This window comes from Protopterus annectens, chromosome 11.part0 (assembly GCF_019279795.1).
Source record: "Protopterus annectens isolate FY-2018-M chromosome 11.part0, PAN1.0, whole genome shotgun sequence".
In the NCBI taxonomy this organism is placed as follows: domain Eukaryota; kingdom Metazoa; phylum Chordata; order Ceratodontiformes; family Protopteridae; genus Protopterus; species Protopterus annectens.
Window position 1 is genome coordinate 1,206,105,297 of NC_056745.1, and position 20,223 is coordinate 1,206,125,519.

The window sequence follows — 20,223 nt, forward strand, 5'->3', positions numbered from 1 at the left end:
TGTCCAGGGGCCTTGAAACTCTATCAGAGGGGGTAGGGTTTTTGGCAGCAGTAGCCTTAATGCCTTTGGGTCCCTGTGAAATGGTCTCTGGGTCCACAGTAGGATTCTTAAAGAGGAACTTGTGAGAGTCAGGCACTCTGTAATACCTATCAGGTTTCCTGGGAGCTGGAGGTAAAGTGTCTGGGGCCAGGCTAGATTCCAAGAAGGCATCATCTACAATGCCCAGTACAGGAGGGATAGCTAAAGGCCTGTGTTGAGGTAGGAGTAAGAATTCCCTAAGTTTCTTTCTGGAGTCAGAGTCAGAGTAATCCTGGCTTTCCCAGCGGAAATGCTTCCCAAGAGTGTGCAAAGTTTCACCAAAAGAGAAATCTTCTGGAGGGAAGCAGAGGGAATGGAGTCCTCTGCATCAGAATCCTCATAGGTAGGTAAGAGCAAATCCTAGTCATCAAAAGAAAAATAAATTTCAGTATCCTGATCAGAAGAATCAGAAGGAAAATCAATTCTAGGTCTCTTAGAGGGAGAAGGCTGGCTTCCTCTAATTAGAGTAATAAGGTCTTCAGCCATTCTTCTCATTTGTTTTTTAAGCATATGGGCCTGACCATGCAGCTTGGACATCAGTTTTCTAGGCGTGGATCGAGTTTTAGGCCTTGAAAAAGAAGATGGCATTGGTTTGATATGCAAGTCAGTAGGCCTGAATACACCCTCAGAAGCTGGTGCCTGAACAGCAGCCCGGACCCATCCAAGGTAGAGACATCCGCAGGTTCCATAGTCAAAGAAGAGTCTCGCGGCATACCGGACTCTGAACTGGTCTCGGTAGCAGCCTGCGAATCCACAGAAACGGGCATCAGGGGCTGCGAAAGCGCCGCACTGAATACCAACGAACTGTCGACTAGCTTAGCGGAAACTCCATCGGCAGTTTTGGACCGGTGTGGTCTGTCTTTATCCTTACATTTTTTGGAAGATCGGTAGTCGGATGGCTTACTGAAGCCATTTCGGAATATGGAGATCAAGAGCAAAAGTATTTAGCGACAATAAAGGCCTGACGACGAATAGTTTGGGCATTGAACAAAGCACAAAACCGACAGTGAAGTACGTCGTGATCTGGACCTAAACAGGTGACGCAGTAAGAATGAAAATCTCGGTGTGGTATTTGCTTTCTACAGGCAAGACCATGGTTACCTTTCTCTGACATCGGGTAGAGTACGAAAAAAGGATCCCCAACGGGGTACTTAGTTTTAGAAGACTTCAGGATGATTCAATTCGGAAAAGAAAACTCAGGTAGTGGCCGACCAGCACTCGTGCGAACTGCTGATGCTTCAGGCTCCTCGGCAAGAAAGACTGAAGTAATGGCATTGACTGCTTGTTTTTATACCCCTGACGTCAGTACTGAAGCGACAACAACCGACACAGAAATACTGTCTCTCATATTCGGGCCGACTGATGGCTACCTGCAGGCAAATAATCCAAGTATGATGACTGCAAAAGTGAAACACGAAGAACATCAGTAAAAAGGGGAAAAATCTAAGGATGGCATGGAGAGACTACAAAAAAATATTGGACAGCATCCCATATTCACGGATAAAAAGAGTGCTTAAAAATGTACAAGTTTCACCCTACACTGATTGATTACATTACAGTGACCATGAAACAGTAGTAAACCATTTTACAGTTCAGCCATGATGAAGGACAAATGATTACACCAGGGATAAAATTCAAAGGGGGATATTCCAGGGTCACTCTCTGCCACTGCTTTTCTTTTGTCTTGCCATTAAGCTGTCTACATAACAGATTAGGTCATGGCTACAATTTGGCTCCCAGAAAACAAAGTTTAAAAAATTCTCATCTTGTTTTTGTGGATGATATAAAACTGTATAGTTCAGCAGATGAGGAACTGAAAGCACAACTGCGAGTGGTCAAAACTTTCTCAGATATAAGTAATTTGGTCTTGATAAATGTGCAAAAGCAACCTTTAAAGCAGGAAAGTTGCAGCACCAAGAAAAAGTACAGTTGTGTACACTTATAGTAAATGTAGATGCTCGAGTGTATTCACTGCTGCAGTCATCACATTTTGGTTATCTGCTTGCAGTAGCCCTCAGTCAGCCTGATTATCAAAGTCTTGGATCCTGCATTGGTTGCTGTCTCATCTTCCATGATGTCAGATAGTCAGGGGTATAAACAATGCAGCCGATGCCATTACATCAGTTTTTCTTGCCCCAGATGTCAGGTGCCCCCCTAATGGAAAGCAATTATATATATATATATATATATCTACACACACACACACAAGGTTACACCTCCAACAAAAAAGCAAATACACCAAAAAGCTTTTAAACATAGTAAAGGAGAGTAAAGGTATAGCCAAAAGAAGTTAGGGGGCTGGAGGGAGGGTAACCAGGACTGCAACAGTGAATACACTCGAACATCTACATTTATGGTAAGTGTACATAACTGTACTATGTTCTTTGTGTTTCACTGCTGCAGTCATCACATTTGGGTAGATTCCCAAAGCTAAGGATGGGAGGAGGCATTTAGATAGCATTAGGGTCAGCTATAAGGCCCTGCAAGACTGCAGTGGCAAAGCCAGCTCTGGATTTAGAGAAAATTGGTAAATGGCAATGCTTGGTGAAAGTAGGTACAGAACTCCAGGTAGCAGCTTCTAGGATGTCCCTGGTAGGTACACCTCTGAGAAAGGCTGTAGAAGTAGATGCAGACCTGGTTGAATGGGTCTAATCCCCTGTGGGATAGGTTTTCCATGGTGCTTATAGCAGAAATAAATGCAATGGCCTATCCATTTACAAATGGTATGCTTTGAAATAGCCTTTCCCTCTGCCTCTGCAGCAAATGTCACCAGCAGTTGTTCAGATTTCCTTTGAGGTTTAGTCCTGTTCCAAGTAAAATCTAAGTTGTCTGTGCACATCTAAGGAGCACAGTATCCTTCCCCCTTTGTTCTGTGGATTAGAAAAGAAGGTTGGCAAATGAATGGACTGATTAAGAGCTACACTGGATACTACCTTGGGCATGAAGGAGGGATTGGTCCTGAGGGACACCCTGTCTGCATGAAAGATGATGAAAGGCTCCACTGCCATAAGGGCCTGTAGTTCAGATACCCATCTTGCTGAAGTAATTGCTAAAAGGAAGGCTGTTTTCCAAGAAAGAAATTTTAACACTGCACTTGCAGCTGGCTCAAAAGGAGGAAGAATGAGTTTTCCAATACAAAGTTAAGGTCCCAGGCTGGAGTTGGGGTTCTCCTGGGTGGTCTTAAGTTTTTGGCCCCTCTGAGGAACTGCTTGAGCAGTGGATGAGAGAAGAGGGGTGGTTCTGTGTTGTAATGAGCTGAAATGGTTGAGGCGTGAATTTTGATGGGAGGAAAAAGAAAGGCCCTCGTGAAGCATCTTAGTTAAGTATTGAAGAATCTGAGGTAAATTGGGTGCTGCTGAGCCCCATCCCTTGAGTTTGGTTCTAGGCACAGAATATTTTCCATTTTTCAGCATAAGATTTTCCAGTACTAGGCCTCCTTGCCTCCAAGATGACATCCAACACTTGTTTACTGAGGAATGGTAATGGAGAGATTAGGAAACTAGCCAGGCTGGCAGGGTCAGGGTTTGAAGCTGAGGGTGCAGAATCTGGCTCTCCTGCTGTGACAGCAGGGTAGGGGTCTTAGACATGTGCCATGGAGCCAGCAGTGACAAACTGCACAAGAGAGGGTACAAGTGCTGGCGTGGCCAGTCTGGTGCAGTCAGTATCGTCCTTGGTTTGTCCTGTTTGATCTTTTAGTAGTACTTTGGAGAGGACAGGGAGAGGAGGAAAGGCATAAACTGACAGATTTTTCCAGCTGAAGGACAGAGCATCCACTTTCCAAGCTTGTTTGTGGAGAGACCTTGTGCAGAATTTGTTCAATTGGTAGTTCTGGGCGGGGGGGGGGGGGGGCAGGTCTAAATCTGGGCTCCCCCATTTGTTTATCAACATGTTGAAAATCTTTGGTTCCAGTATCCACTCGTGTGGGTCCATGAGATTTCTGCTGAATTCGTCTGCCAGTGTATTTAGTTTTCCTGGCAGGAATTGAACCTGTAGATGCACTTGGTAGCTCAAGGTTGTGTTCCACAGAGCCATGGATAGTCTGCACAGGGGGTAAGAATGGGTACCCCCCTGCTTGTTTATGTACCACATAACAGGGGTGTTGTCCGTCCTTACCGTTAATTGTCCTGGAAGAATGTGGTCCTTGAAGGCTGTCAGAGCATTCTGTACAGCTAACATTTCTTTTTGATTGATATGCAGGTGCATTTGACTTGGGTTCCATTTGCCCTGAATGCACTTCCCTGCCAGGTGAGCCCCCCATGCATAGTCTGATGCATCTGTTGTTAGGGTTTGGGCGGCAGGGGGCAGAGTGAATGGTAGTCCCTTGTTTTGGTGGCAGGCCTCTGCCCACCAAAGGAACTCTAATTGTAGGCAAGGTATGATAGGGATCATTGCTTCTAGATCCCGAGAATGTTGACATCCTAGGCTTTTTAGATACCACTGTAGTTTCCTCATATGCAGTCTTACATATGTAATTAGTAGAATGCAGGAGGCCATGAACCCCAAGGCTTGCCGTATTTGCCTTGCAGATAGCAGGGTTTTTGTGGCCATTAGTTTGAAGTAAGTTGTCAAATGAATTTGTTTCTCTGGCGTGAGGAAAGCCATCTGGGAAGTTGTGTTCAAGCTTGCTTCCAGGAATATAATTTGTTGACAGGATACCAGATGTGATTTCCTTTCGTTTATGGTGTGCCCCAGACAAGTTAGCACCTTTTTTACAAATGTCAGATGATTCAAAAGTATGTCCTGGCTTTCTGCCTGAATTAGACAATCGTCCAGGTATGGGTATATTTGAATATTTCTTTGCCTGCAAAATGCAATGACTGGAGCTAGGCACTTTGTGAATACCCTGGGCGCAATAGATAAGCCAAAGGGCAGTGCAGAAAACTGATAGTGCATGTAGCCTGCTCTGAAACGTAGGTATCTTCTGCAAGATTCCCTGATTGGGATGTGCAGGTAGGTTTCCCTTAAATCCAGTGTTGCCAACCAGGCATCTCTGCCTAGCATAGGAAGCAAATGGTGAATGCACTTCCCTGCCAGGTGAGCCCCCCATGCATAGTCTGATGCATCTGTTGTTAGGGTTTGGGCGGCAGGGTTGTTGGCTGTTGGTGAAGCACCCTCCAAGAGGAAAAAACGCTGAGAGAAGAAGGGAGCCACTTTTGAGATTTTAAGTATTTTTTCTCGGTTTATTTGCTAAGTTTTTCTGCATAGCTGCCTAGCTTGAGCATTTTCTGGCTTGTTAAACTTGATTTCTGTATTAGTAGCTGTATTTAGAGCACAACCAAAAGCTGTTTGCTGAATTTCCTGTTTGCACTTAATTTTAAATCGTTTTTTTCTTAAAACTTGCATATTTTCTGTCCTTGACCTAGCACTCTTGTGTGGGGTCATTTACTGCACTGTTATAACTTGATATTACTTGTGAACCTCTGCTATCTCTGTAAAAAACAAAACAAAAAAAAAATCTTGCTTTTTTCCCACTTTTCTGAGAGTTAAAAAAGTTTAGTTACAGGCTTGCTGTTCCTGAACTGTTTGAAAGTTTCTGTGAGGCCATTTTTGCTTGGGCTGAAGGAGGGTCTCTCTGTTGATCAGTGGCAGTGACTAACATTGAGCAGCTTCCCTGCCCCCCGTAGAGGTGGTTACTGACTTGAAACTGTAGTTTTATTTTCCCTTTTGGGTCTATTCCTGCTTCTTTCCAGCCCCTGCTATCAAGCACGCTTTAACGTGCTTTATCACGATTTAGCGCGGAGTTGCCATTTGAGCAGCATCGGGCAGCGCCGGTTAAACAAGATTAAACTCTTTCTGGCTCCAGAAAGTCTGTTCTTCAATTTTTCCCTTAGAACTGCTCTGTTAGGAACCTAAACAGTTTACACCTACACTAAAAAGTGCAGCACTTGTTCCAAATAGCTTTTTCTTCTCAAAAAGCTCAGCACTTGTCTTATAAGCATATCCCTTGTCTAATAAGCATTCTCTTTGCAGGTCAAGCACTCCTATATTATACAAATCTCTCACTAGCAAAACCCCCCAGGAGTGCCCACTTCCCTGCTAAGCCCACTACTTTTCTGTCTCATACCAACTCATAATTCTTTCTAGCATGTCGAAGGGTCAGATGCTGGCGTCCTCTCCTGCCCAGTTGGTGAATCTGGGAATTCTGAGACAATGTTACAATTGCCTCATGTACACAGACAACCCTCTCCTCCTCCCACGTAACACTAACACTTGTGAGAGATGCAGCTATTTAGCCAGACTGAAGGCTGAGCTCTCTCAACTCAGGACTGGCAAGACCAGGCAGGAGGAGAAGGCAACTACACACACCACAATACCAGTCTCACATAACTCAACCACACCACTGAATCAAACACATAAACACACTAAGACATACTGGAGGCTCTGAGTAAAAATTTACCTAAACAGCAGAGGCCTCCAAAGCAGACACCCAAGCAACTGCAAACTCAATACACCACACAAACAACACATAAACAACAAAATCAGTGTGCAAAGCAGTCACTGCCCTTAAGGCCAAATACAACACCAAACATACTTGTCATAGGTGACTCCATAGTCAGACACTCTGGCGTCCCCCTCACCAGACTGAGTAAGGAGAAGGTCACAGTAAGCTGCCTGTCGGGCGCTAGAATCCGCCACATAACACAAGCACTCAGGTCTCTCAACAGCAGGTACAAGTACGACTCAGTCATTGTCCACGCTGGTGTCAACGACCTGAGACGTACCTCCTTGGACTACATGAAAAGAGACATTGAGGAGCTCTCTGATTATGTAGCCCAGGCAGGTATGACCTTGACCTTGAGCAGTATCCTACCTTCACCTAGAATGATGCCACAATACAGTGATAAGATGATCAGCTTTAATAATTGGTTTAAATTCTGGTGTCATTCAAAGGGGATCCAATGTCTGTCTGCCTGGGATGACATGCTGGACAAGCCACGCTGCTTCTTAAGGGACGGCTTGCACCTGTCACCCCTAGGCTTCCGGATATTGGCAAAGGCTCTTGCCACCCCCATAGTGCCTTTTTTAGGCAAGGCTCAAATTCTAAACCTACCACCCTAGAAGACAAAAAAGTAAAAAAACTAAGGGTAATGCTGCTCAATGCCAGAAGTCTCAATCTCAAGATGCACGCACTCGAGGCCCTTCTCAGTATGGAGAACATCGATGTCTGTGCTGTGACAGAAACCTGGTTCAAGGCTCCTGAGAGCACCCCAGCACTAGCAGGTTTTACCTCATATCATGCATTCCGGCCCCAAAATCCGGACAACACCAAGAAAGGAGGGGGGGTGTCCATATTCATAAAGGACACCCACACCTCAAGGTTGGTCGCAACGCACGATGCATCGGAGACCATCCAGGTGCAATTAACCATAGGCAAGACTGCTCTGCAATTTGTAGCATGTTACAGGCCACCCTCTCAAACTCAGGAACCTCACATGGCCTTCCTGAAAACAATGGAGGGGATAAATGTATCTCCAAACACCATCATACTAGGTGACTTCAACTACCCTAATATAGACTGGGAACACTACTCAAGCCCAAACACTCTAGCCCAAAGGTTCCTGGAGTTCATAAACTCAAATGCCATGGAACAACTAGTCACCATCCCCACAAGAGGAGAAAACATACTTGATCTCATCATCACGAACATGGGATCACAATGTTCAACACCGGAAGTATACCCTCTCACTGGTGAGATCAGATCATAAACTAATCTCGCTGGAGGTCCTCATCCCCCCACCTGAAATAAAAAGACCACAGTGAAAAACTTCTCAAAAGCCGACTTCACACTTCTAAAAACTAGTGTGGTCTCCTTTAAGGCCCCTGAGCCAGTGGTAAACATTACTCAAACCGCTGAATCACTTACAAATGCCTTCTACCAGCACCTACAGGACTGCATGGATCAGGCAATCCCAAACAAAACTAAGACTCTTTGTACCAAAGGCAAGCGTCCAGTCTGGTGGACCCCAGCCATAAACAAGCTCTACAACAAAAGGAGGAAGCTACTACAAGATAGAGCAAAATCCTTGAAAGGTAAGACACCTTTGATCATTATAAGTAAAAACTAAGAGCTCTCATAAAATCATCAAAGGCAAATTTTGAGAGAAAAATCGCCAAGGACTCAAAAGACAATCATAAGGCCTTCTTTAGCTATGTTAGAAACCTAGGAGGAAACTCCCAGATATGCTCAGAATTAGTTCAAAATGATGTGAAGATTACTGAACCTACACACATTGCCAACATACTGGCTGACAGGTTCAGTGCAAACTTCTCCCAAAAGGAGAGATATCTATACCAGAGGATTGTAGACCTCCAAACATCTCCAACGCCCAGGTGAGAACTGCTCTCTCCAAAGCAAAAAAACACAGCATCCATGGGACCGGATGGTGTCCCCGGCTGTGTGCTCCACTAACTCAATGAGGAATTAAACCCGCAGTTAGGACAGCTGTTTAATCTTAGCCTCACCTCAGGATACGCACCCAAGGAGTGGCGCGGCGACTGTGGTCCCACTTCACAAGGGCGGTGCCTCCACCGACCCTGGAAATTACCGTCCCATTAGCTTGACAAGCCTTATCTGCAAAGCCATGGAGAGGATCATAATGGAACTCATAAATAAAGACATAGGGAACTTGCAGACTTTGGATCCAACCCAGTTTGGCTTTGTCAAAGGCAGATCATGCCTTTTAAACTTGGTTGACTTTTTGAGACAGTCACCAAGGCCATTGATGAGGAAAGGCAGTCCATATAGCCTACCTTGACCTGGCAAAGGCCTTGACACAATACCCCACTCAGGTATCATCGAAAAACTCATCAGCTTGAATGTAAACCCATACATCACAAGATGGGTTGCAAACTGGCTAAGTGACAGAACCCACAGGGTCAGAGTTGCTGGAGCCATGTCAGACTCAAAGCCTGTCACAAGTGGTGTCCCACAGGGCTCAGTCCTGGGTCCACTCTTGTTCGGCATCTACTTTTCTGAAGTACAAGCAAACACAGGAGGGTTATGGCTGACAAAGTTTGCAGATGACTGCAAACTGGGCCATAGTCGAAACACATCTGACACAGATATCCTTCAGAAGGGCCTCACAGAAACGGATAACTGGTGCCAGAGCCATGGCCTAAAGTTAAATGCCAAGAAATGCATAGTCATACCCTTCGGGAAAAACGAGGTTACCCCTAGCTACCATATAGGTGGCAATCCACTGAGCACAGAAGAAGTCATCAGGGGTCTGGGGACCCAGGTTGACAGTAGCCTTTCGCTTGACACTCATGTTGCTAAAGTAGTTAGGAAAACCTTCTACATTGCCCACCTGATCATGAAGGGATTCACATCTAGATCAAGGGAGGTCATCGTCCCCTGTACTCATCACTCATTAGACCTATGATTGAGTACAATGCCCCATTCGGAATGTATCTGACCCGACACTTGCAGCAGCTGGAAAGGCCCCAAAAGTTCCTCACCAAAAAGATAAAGGGTCTCAAAAATATGTCTTATGCTGCCCGACTGAAAGAACTCCAGCTCTATTCAGTCTCATACCGCTTGCTCAGAGGTGACCTGTGCCTGACATATAAGGCCATGTCAAACCCTGATTTGATGAATATGCTTCACCTCAAAAAATCTAGATCCCTCAGAAACACAAGGGCGGGAGACTTAAACCTTGACACGGTTATTAATAGAATGTGCTGGAGGGACAGATTCATCACCCAGAGACTCCCTATGCTGTGGAACAAAATCCCGGTACATGTGAGGCAGAGCACCTCGCTGGCCTTGTTCAAGAGGAATCTTGACCAATGGATGGGGGATCGCAGATATACCCCAGGGATTACTTCAATGTCACTGCTTGACAGAGGCACAGCAAAATAATAGGCATAGTTTTATTCAAACTAAAGGGGTGGCGAAAGCCAAATAACTATGGGCTAGGCTTATAAATGCCCTTGGGCAGATAGCCTAGTATGAACCTATAAGAGTTAGCATCTTGAATTTTGGTATCACCAAAAAGGCGTTTAATATAGAAAGGTCCAGGATAGGACGCCAAGAGTTGTCTTTTCTGGGTACCAAGAAAAGTCTTGAGTAGAAACCTTGTGCCTTTTCCTCTTCTGGTCACAGGCTTATTGTGCCTGCCTATTTGAACTGTTTCTTTCTGAAAATGGTGCGCCTTGTTGCTGCAGCATAGACCAGATTCAGGTCTGCTGAATCTAGCTTTGTTTGTATAACTTGAGCACTGACCCAGGCCATCTTTTTTGGAGAAGCACCCGAGCAACAGGAGTGTGCAGTTAGAACTTGTCTGATTGAAGACTGCTGGAGCAGGGCTCAGTTTTTAGCTTTTTTCTGGTTAATTGGGTAACTTGTTTAAATCAGTTGTTCGTTTTCTGTTATTTTTCTATTGGTTTAAGGGAGCATCCAGTAATTTAGCTTTAACATAATCTGGCAAAATTTGCTCCTTAAGCCAAGCATGCCTTCTAAGTACAGACCCAGTGACCACATTGCAAAGTATGCTTTCCAACCTGTTCAGCAGAATGCATTAAATCCTGTAAATTCTTATTTTCAGCACAGTCAGGAATCAACATAATTTTCTGTTTAAGCAATCCAATGATATGCTGCTGATACTTTAACATATGAAACTGGCAGTTTAAGGCCCTAATAGCCAAAGTTGCAGAAGTGTATACTTTCTTACCCCATCTATCCAGCGCTCTGGAGTTTCTATCAGAGGGGGTAGGATTTTTGGCAGTAGTAGTAGGTCTCAGGATCTGCAGTAGGATTTTTAAAAAGGAACTTGTGAGAGTCAGGAACCCTGTAATATCTATCAGGTTTTCTGGGAGCAGGAGGTACAGAGTCAGGGGCCAAGCTTAATTCAGAAAAGGCATCATCAACAAAGTCTAGTACAGGAGGGATAGCTAAAGGCCTGTGCTGGGGCAGGAGTAAGAAATCCCTCAGCTTCTTTTTAGAATCAGAGTAATCCTGGCTTTCCCCGCGAAAGTGCTCCCTAAGAGTATGCAGGGTTTAACCAAAAGTGAAATCTTCTGAGGGGGAAGCAGAGGGAATAGAGTCCTCTGCATCAGAATCCTCATAGGTAGACAAAGGTAAATCCTGGTCATCAGAGGAAACAGAAATTTCAGAATCCTGGTCAGAAGTATCATAAGCAAATTCAGCCCTAGGTCTCTTAGAGGCAGAAGGTTGGCTTCCCCTGATTAAAGTAATAAGGTCTTCAGCCATTCTTATCATCTGTTTTTTTAGGCATAGAGGCCTGACCATGCGGTCTGGGTATCAGTTTTCTAGGTATAATCTGAGTTTTAGGCCTAGAAGAAGATGGCGTCGGTTTAATATGCAAGTCAGTCGGCCTGAATACACCCTCAGAAGCCGGTGCCTGCACAGCAGCTCTGGACCCATCCAAGGTAGAGACATCCGCAGGTTCCACAGTTGAAGTATCTCGCGGCATACCAGACTCCAAATGGGTCTCAGTAGAGGCCTGCATATCTGAAGTAGCGGGTATCAGGGGCTGCGAAAGCGCCTCACTGAGTACCGGCGAACTGGCGACTGGCTTAGGAGAAGCATCATTGGCAGCTCTGGACCTAGGCAGCCTGTCTCTGCCTTTATCTTTGCGTTTTTTCGGAATGTCGGTAGTCGGATGGCTTACCAAAGACATATCTGGATAATTGAACCGAGTATCAAAATATTTAGAAGCGTAAATATATCGACGACGAATAGTTCGTTGCTTAAATAAGGCACAAAACTGACAGCGAGGTACTTTGTGGTCAAGGCTAGACAAGGAATACAGTACGAATGAAAATCTTTGTGAGGTATTTGCTTTTTACAAGAAATACAATTACTGACTTTTACTGACATCAGTTTAGAGCAAGAAAAAGTTTCCCCAATGGGGTACTTAGCTTTAGTTGAAGACTTCGGTTCTGAAACTCAAAAATGAAAATTTCAGGAGTTGGCCGACCAGCACTTGCGAACTGCTTCTGCTTCGGGCACCGCACGGCAAGAAAGACAGATGTAATTTCGTCGGCTGCATGCTTTATACCTCTGACTACCTGACATCACGGAAGATGAGACAGCAACCGACGCAGGACCCAAGACTTTGATAATCAGGCCAGCTGAGGGCTACTTCAAGCAGATAACCCAAATGTGATGACTGCAACAGTGAAACACGAAAGACATCATCATCTTGGGACAGTAATGTGATATAAAAGAACTTGAGCAAGACGGAGTGTATAAATATTTGTGAACTAACGAAGGATCAACAATAAAGCATTATCAAATGTGAATAAAACTTAGTAAGGAATATTTTAGAAGACTAAAATTAATACTGAAAACAGAACTGATGTCTAGGAACAAAGTTCAAGCTATAAACCAATTTGTTCTCCCTGTCCTAACATACAGTTTTGAAGTGTTTGACTGGCCCCAAAAGGTTTTGTATCAGTTAGACAGGAAAACATGAAGGATGCTTCATGCTCATCAAATGATTTATAAAAATCAGTGTATATCAATACTATACATTCCCCGTTCTAAAGGAGATATGGGTCTCACATGTATAGATCTGCAATTGTAGAACTGCAAATATATCTGCTGACCTCACAACACCCAAGTGTAGTGAAAGTTTTAAAACATGAGGAGAATAAGTCTAAGATGACTCTCCTGCTTAGTTTAGCAGAAGCATGTTGGTGTCAAGTGGGAATGGAAATCAAACCAGACGTAAATAACAATCAGGCAGCAACTGAATGTGCCAAAAAACAAAAGAAAGAATATAAGGTGAACGATCAGATGAGAAGGCAAGATATGTGGAAAATGCATAAATGTAGTTGCAAGTACAGAAAACTCTTGGAACAACCTCACAATGATCAGGATCCAGGAATTGCTAAGCAGAGGTGAATTTATACCAAAAGACGAAAGGTTAATATTGGCGGCACAAGACAGTGGACTACGTACACGTTGGTTTACAAAGTCCATTGAACATGTGGGAGAAACAGGCAAATGTAGGTTTTTTTTAAAACAGATTTGGAAACAATCACACATCTTGTTGCTGGTTGAAAATACTAATGGCAAAAGGACTGTACAACGAAAGGGATCTACTTTAGTACGTCAAATTAACACTAAAATCAAGACAACAATAACAAAAATAACAAACTAAAAAAAAAAAAAAAAAAAAAAAGAAAAACGAAACCCTTTACACTGAAAAAGTGCTTGTAAATATCACGCATTGCTCATAACACCCTATATACAGTTTTTAAAAGAAATAGTAAAGCATCTTCTCTCATTCGTGAAAACGAATCTCGAACAGAAAACTTTTCAGTACATTCCACATAAATCCACATCAAGTAGAATGCACATTAAAGGGACAATTCCATTTTTTATAAACTTTCCATTTTACATTTTCAAAAACTGTTGTTACAGCTTTAATAAAATCGGTTACCTTTGTTTTTGCAGCAATGATTGCTTTTTTAGTTTATTAGTGGCAGTGTTAAACATCTGTTTGTTTGCCTGGTGTTATATTTCTTACAAATATTGTGCTTATGCTTTTACTATGTGGTGTAAGTGCTTCAGGCTTATACAATACCAAGAGTTTCATAACATAATTTTTTGCTTATACTGTATATTCTAACACAGTTTTTTTTTTCTTTTCCCAAGGAAATAAGGAAGTAACAAAGGTGATCTTAAATTGCATTTGTCCACTAAGAAGGGAATCGTGACAATTAGGAAGCAAGTCTGTGTTATTTAGCATGTTTATCTTCTGCTGTATTCCGTTTTGTGTATTTGTAATCAGAATGTCAAACACTAAATCCAGGACTTATTTTCAACACAAAGCAGGCAGAATGTGAGAAACCCTGACGAAAGTAACACCATATGCTAAACTGTGACGAAATACATTGTATAGCAGTACTATAAGATAGGGGTGCTTTTTAAGTTAATGTGTAGGATTGGAGTCAGGCCAGGAATAAGGGTAATGCTACCTTTGCAGATATCTGTAGCTTTATACTTATATGGTTAATACTTAGTTTTAAAACTCCTTTTTGAATGATATATGTATCCTTCCAGGACATGTATTTCTTTTTGGGACTTGATGGTACTGTAAACAGCATCGGTGGTACTGCAAACAACGCCAAGAGTGCCAGGTGCGTAATACATAATATCCACAAATATGTTTTTGCCAATACTTAGTACAAACCACAGCAGTGAGAATGCTTATATATATAGTAATATGAGAGGATAACAAAAATAACAGAAAATTCAACCTTGCAATGTTCGATATTTTTAGTTTTCACTGTTTTTAATTTTCAATGTTTTTGTCGTCTTGATTATGTGCATTTTGGTGTAGTGTTAATTCGATATACTAAAGTAGATCTACTGAAAGGCATAATAATGTGGCAAAACAGGTTGCATTGGGGACTGTGCAATCATTACGGCGCAGTACTGGAGCAGTAGCCTTGTCGCCTCACAGCAAGAGGTTCTCTGGTTTGATTCTTGGCTGAAGCACTTCTCCCTGGGCCTCCACTGAAAACTGGCTTCGTTCCAAGTCGGACTTTCCCGGTAAACAAATGTTAAATAAAATAAATAATAAAAAATTACAATACTGAAATAGTTGAAAAACACTGGAACCATAAGCCACAAAGCATTATAGAAAATGATTAAGTTTATATCACATGGGCTCAGCTATTACCAACAGTTCAAAAAATAGATGTGACAAAACCAGATATAGCAGTTCATGAAAAGAAGACAAAAGTAGCAGTGATCACTGAAATTGCTACACTCAGTGACTACAGTGTCTTACGTACAGAGAGACACAAAGTTATAAAATACCAGGATTTACAGTCAGAAAGAAGGGCAATGTGGAACAAGAATACCCAGACAGTTCCAATAGTAGTAAGAGCAACGGGTCTTTCAAAAAAGAATTTAAAATCGTGCTTAGATATGTTACCGATAACATGTAACTCCAGATAAATTGCAGAAGGAGTCATTACTGGGCACACTGCGAGTGCTGTGAAGAGCACTTCTGGCTAATGTCAAAGACTGAAACAATACTAATTTCATGAACTTTAATCATACTTTGACTTGGGAATGTCATGCGTTTCCATCTTGCTATTAGAAACCCAAAAGACTTGGAGGAATTAAAAAAGATGACCCTAAAAAAACATTTCCCAGAAGCAAGCTCCTCACAAGCGTGCTCTGGCTGTTCAGGGGAATAAGCACTACTTATAGTCCCAGACGGAACCATCCAAAGTGTCTGCAAGTGGTGTGCATTTCTCCTTAATCATCAAATAATATGGAAGATGGTGCTGCTCTTGTGGCACACAGAGATAAAGCCCTGACTATGATCAAGCTGACCCAGGTTCAATCAGCAGCTCAGGCAATGGACGGAGCACCAGACAGGGATGAGTGTTACCATTCTTGGGGGGGTAGGGCGGTCTTTTATGCACCTCTGGTAACAATCCTTAGTAGAAGTTGGGGATATCACTATCAAGAGGCATGTCCAATGAGGCATGGGGTGGGGGCATGTCTGAGTTGCTATAGATACAGGGTGACATCTCCATTGCACACCTGCCCCAGGACTTGAGCAGAGGAACCACAAGGGAAGGGTATCAACAAGGTATGTCATAAAAACAACACCCCACACCTGGCAGATGTGGAAAGCTAGACACCCAGGAAGCCCTTAGCTTCTGAGCTGGCTTCAGCCCTAGTGGGTGAAATCTGGGGTGTAGCAGGAGGCCAGCAGACCTGGCAACAGACATGAGGCACTGGACAGGGGGCTCTAAGATGAAGACAGAAAAAGAGCTCACCTTCAAAAAATGGAAGATGTTTGCAAACCTGAGATCTCCTAATACAAGAAACCAGAAACAGAAGAGTGGAAACAAAAGACCATTTCAAGGTGGGCTATACCTAAAGGATAGTATGACCAGTTTCTACCCTCTGGTTCCTTGTTTTACAGTGCTGCAGCATGTCTTGGGAATGGGTGGAGAACCCCCCTGTGAATATGAGTGCAGAGATCTCTTGAACGTCATTCTGCCAGAAGTGAAACAAGCCAACACTTTTGTCTGGCGTACCCTTCAGGTGGGCTGGGCTGAAACTCTGGTAATTAAAGCAATGCAGTTGTGCTCCTCTCCCAAGCAATAAAGACAATGCTGGAGTGGGTTCTAGCTCCTGATATGGTGGCCACAAAAACGCGAACAACTTAACCTTTTCAAGCACTAACTGTGGTAGTATCTACTATAATGAGCATCAGGATTGCTACTTAAATCATGCAAACAGCAAAAAAGACCTTACGTGTCTAATGGATAGTCATACACTCTTGGCGAGGTATTTGATTTCATAGTATGCGCTGAGGGAGGTTCCTGCCATAACACTGAATTCCAAACAGGGAGTACTTTGGGAATTAAATAAAATGCCTAAAATTTCACAGCTCTATGCAGAAATGCAGTTTTACTAAAGATTCTTAGATAACGCAGAAAGACATTTTTTGAAGGAGGTTGGCAAGCATTGCTACACCCCACCCCTTTACTTCAATCGCACAACTGCAGAGAAAGGATATATACCACCATTTACTAACACTCTAAACTGCCTCATAACTAAAGTTGTGGATCACAAAAACACTGCGAACATAACAGTTAAACTGTTTCAACACACCCCAAACCACTTGAAAGACACATATAGACACTGCAAAACCACTGAAACCAAAATGCATTTTTCAATTAACACATTAAAACACACATACATACACACACACACACATATATATATATATATATATATATATATATATATATCAGTTTACTATGAAAAGGGCAATCAGACTTCGTTTGAGTTCCGTAAGTACAAACGCCCAATTCAACATTTGTAAATAACGAAAAAAAAAAAGTTGAAATGCACAACAGCGTTGTGAATTTCAACATTTTGAATGCAGATCGCACTATAGTGGGGATCAGGAAATGTACCCTTTCCCCTCACTATAGTGGGATCTCGGAGTTTATATATATAAGTAGCAGGGTATGTGTGTGTGGGGGGCAGCCCCCCCCCACGAGGGGTGCAGGGGGGCTTGCCCCCCCCTGCAAAACATTCTTTGCTGTTGACTGGAAGTGTGGTATTTTTGAAAAATTCGACATTTCTGAGATGTTGACTTTTTTGAAATACCTCCTTCTGTCTTTTTTTTGTTCGATGGTTTGATTTCCAATCTTCCTGTTCGGAAATCTGATAACTCACCCAATGTTGGTGCGAGATTGTGATAGTAAACCTAAATATAGCTATATATATTTGCGGAGTATTATTTGTTTTAACAATGCAAAAATTCCTTCATTGAAAGTGTCATTGATCAATCAAACAAGATGCTTCCATCAGAGTAGATTACATGCAACCCCTATTGTAGGAATTCAGATGAAAATAACAGAACTGAAAACAGTAAAAGAAGGAAATATGCAAACGCATACCAATAGAGAAGGGTCACTGATATCTGATCTAGGGTTACATGCAGCAGGAGATCCACGAAAAATACAGTACCACCACAGCAAAAGATCTTTCAGATAAATGTGTGCAACAAGTAATATTTTTCCATCTTTCATCTAATGGTATGGAGGCTCATTATTTTCCATTTTCAGTCAATTTTTCTCATAATTTTCCTTAACAGTTAACTTCCAAGAAAAGAAACTCTTCTTAAGTTTTTCAGAGTGGGTGCATGAGTGTGCAAACACCCGTGTACGTGCACATTTACTGTATGCAAGAGTCAGGTTTGCCTACAGAGCAACTTGTTTTTTGGAGTAAAGAACTAGGAAAGATATGCAGAGTTCACCTTACACACACAAGCATCAAGTACACAGTGACACAGCCAAGGGGTGGCACCCATTTACTTATAATAACAGAAGTAAACTTTTTTCCAGAACCAGACAACAAAAAAACATCAACTATAATGGTGTTACCTGCTGCAAAAGCCCTATCAAAGCAGAAACTTTAATGTTTACCATGCACTGAGAATGGGAAGAACAACACAGGGGTAAAACAACCGAGCAACCTACATTTCATGCAACACAAATGACAACAAAGGAAGAGTTTGGCAATAGGAAAACATTGAATATTCAGAAGGACAGTATAGGGCTTATTTTGTTAGCCAAGTAAATAATAATTTAGCACAAACTAAACACAACTGAAGAATTCCCTTCGGTATACATAACTGATTTTTTTTCTAAAAATGGCAAACCACATGTCTGTTAAAATCTGGAGATTTAGGGCAATGGCAATGTTTTTTTATTTTATCAAAATAAAACAGGTGACAATTACTGCAGGGGGGATTCCTTGATCTTTTTCAGGTGGCAGCCATCTACTTCACAACATTTAGTAGATGAAGACTGTATAAGAAAATGTGGCAGCAGTCATATCTGTTATTCTGCAGTACTTAATATACTATGATCCTATGAATTAAGGACATGTCAACAGTATACAAGGTGGCAAACCCAGCATTCCAAAATAGATAAACAGTCACTGAGTCATAAGTAAAACTGATCTGTAAACTTTTTCAATGTGCCCTCCAGTGTATCATATGAAGATGTACTTACATGGGATCTAAGGATCCGCAGGTATCTCTTAGATCACCCAGCAGAAAAGTGTAACTGAACTCATACAGGCCAGTATTCCAGACATCTGTATGCAGTCTAAATAGTCACTTTACTTAATGCTAACAAAACATTTCCAATGTATCAATAAGAGTGAAGTGTACTTGTGACTGCATTTGCCAAGGCTTAATTAAGAAATCCTGCTTGACTTTACAACTCAAGAGAAAAAAGCATCACAGGAGCATTTTATGCCGAGATTACACCTTTCATACTTTAGGTGTACTTCCACATTGGTACAGTTATACAAATTATAAAAAAAAAAAAAAAAAAAAAACCTGCAACCTATTGGTTATATTACATTATGGCATTTGTATTTTATTTACCAGAGTGGCACAATGGATAGCATTGTTGCCTCACAGCAAGAGGTTTCCCCGGTTTGATTCTCAGCTGGGGGGGCCTCCTGTGCAGAGTCTGCATGTCCTCCCCTGTATTTGCATGGGTTTCCTTCCACATTCCAAAGACATGCAGTAGGTGGATTGGACACTCTAAATTGGCCATAGGTGTGACAGTGTGTAAGAGTGTGTCATACTGAAAAACTACCACAGTAGGACTAGCCACCCGGCAGTGTAAACCTTTGCTCTAGATGATTGTCACTGTTCAAGTGGCACTCCAACCCCATATGCAAAAATGGGAAAAAGGGGTTGTGGATGGATGGATGGACAGATTTACATATACATCAATAAAATTCCATGATAAACGAATAAGAACATGGTATTTCTAACATTTCTGGGCTTACAAAAAAGTATACTTAGGAATAAATGGGAGCAATGTATATTAAAGATTTGACAAATATCTGGATCACTGTGCATAGAAGTGGTACTCTAAAACAACATACTGATAATCATGAAAAGCATGAATAGATGTCTTGTTTAATTTCTATAAACTATCAATTAGTTTACATTTAGGTAGAGTGAGCAATAGTGCAAGCAATGTTTGCTTTGAAAACTTGCTTTAAAATTTTGATTTGTCATGCTGTAAAAATCTTTACTTCATCTTTGGAGTAACCTTACACAAAAAAAGCAGAAGGTTCTAAAATAAGATTGTTTCTGTGTGGGGCTTACTTTATGGATGTTGAGATTTAGGACTTTGGCACTGCAATGCCTTTTCCAACATAACATAGCTTTTGGTTTAATTCACATATAGAATACTTGTAAGGCTGATACTGACCTGACGGTTCCTATATCAGCACACAGCTACAGACAAACAACAGCTCCAACAGTTGACAAGTGATGTTTTATCAAAAGACAAAGAGGAATGTCATGGCATGTTTATAAGTAAGTGTTAACAAAGGAGGCCCACTGTTCCACCTGTATATTCAAAGCTTTCACAAGTTCTACAACTTACATACCCTCGAACTGCAGGCCTAAATATTCTGAGCAAGGTCAGAAGCAAGAGGAAGTGGAAAAAAAGAGAGAGAAAGAGAAAGAGACATACAATGGTTTTCATAAAAACAGATATAGCCCCTTTAGCAGCATCCATTTAACAAGCATGACTACACAATCTTACAGTTCTGGAGACTTGCATAACCAAATGAAGCACAATTCAACTGCATCA

General features: G+C 42.1%; 1 protein-coding gene across 3 annotated transcripts in view; it reads right to left on the reverse strand.

Annotated features, from left to right (window-relative positions):
* PPP6R2 (protein phosphatase 6 regulatory subunit 2) overlaps positions 1-20,223 on the reverse strand; it is a 4,227,669-nt gene that overhangs the window by 270,235 nt on the left and 3,937,211 nt on the right. For 2 of the 3 annotated variants that reach the window (XM_044088566.1, XM_044088565.1), the window contains exon 23: positions 20,018-20,041. The exons of the other annotated variant lie outside the window; for it this stretch is intronic. In XM_044088566.1, the coding sequence (XP_043944501.1) occupies positions 20,018-20,041 (24 nt within the window). The remainder of the gene's footprint in view (positions 1-20,017; positions 20,042-20,223) is intronic. 3 annotated transcript variants of the gene reach the window in all.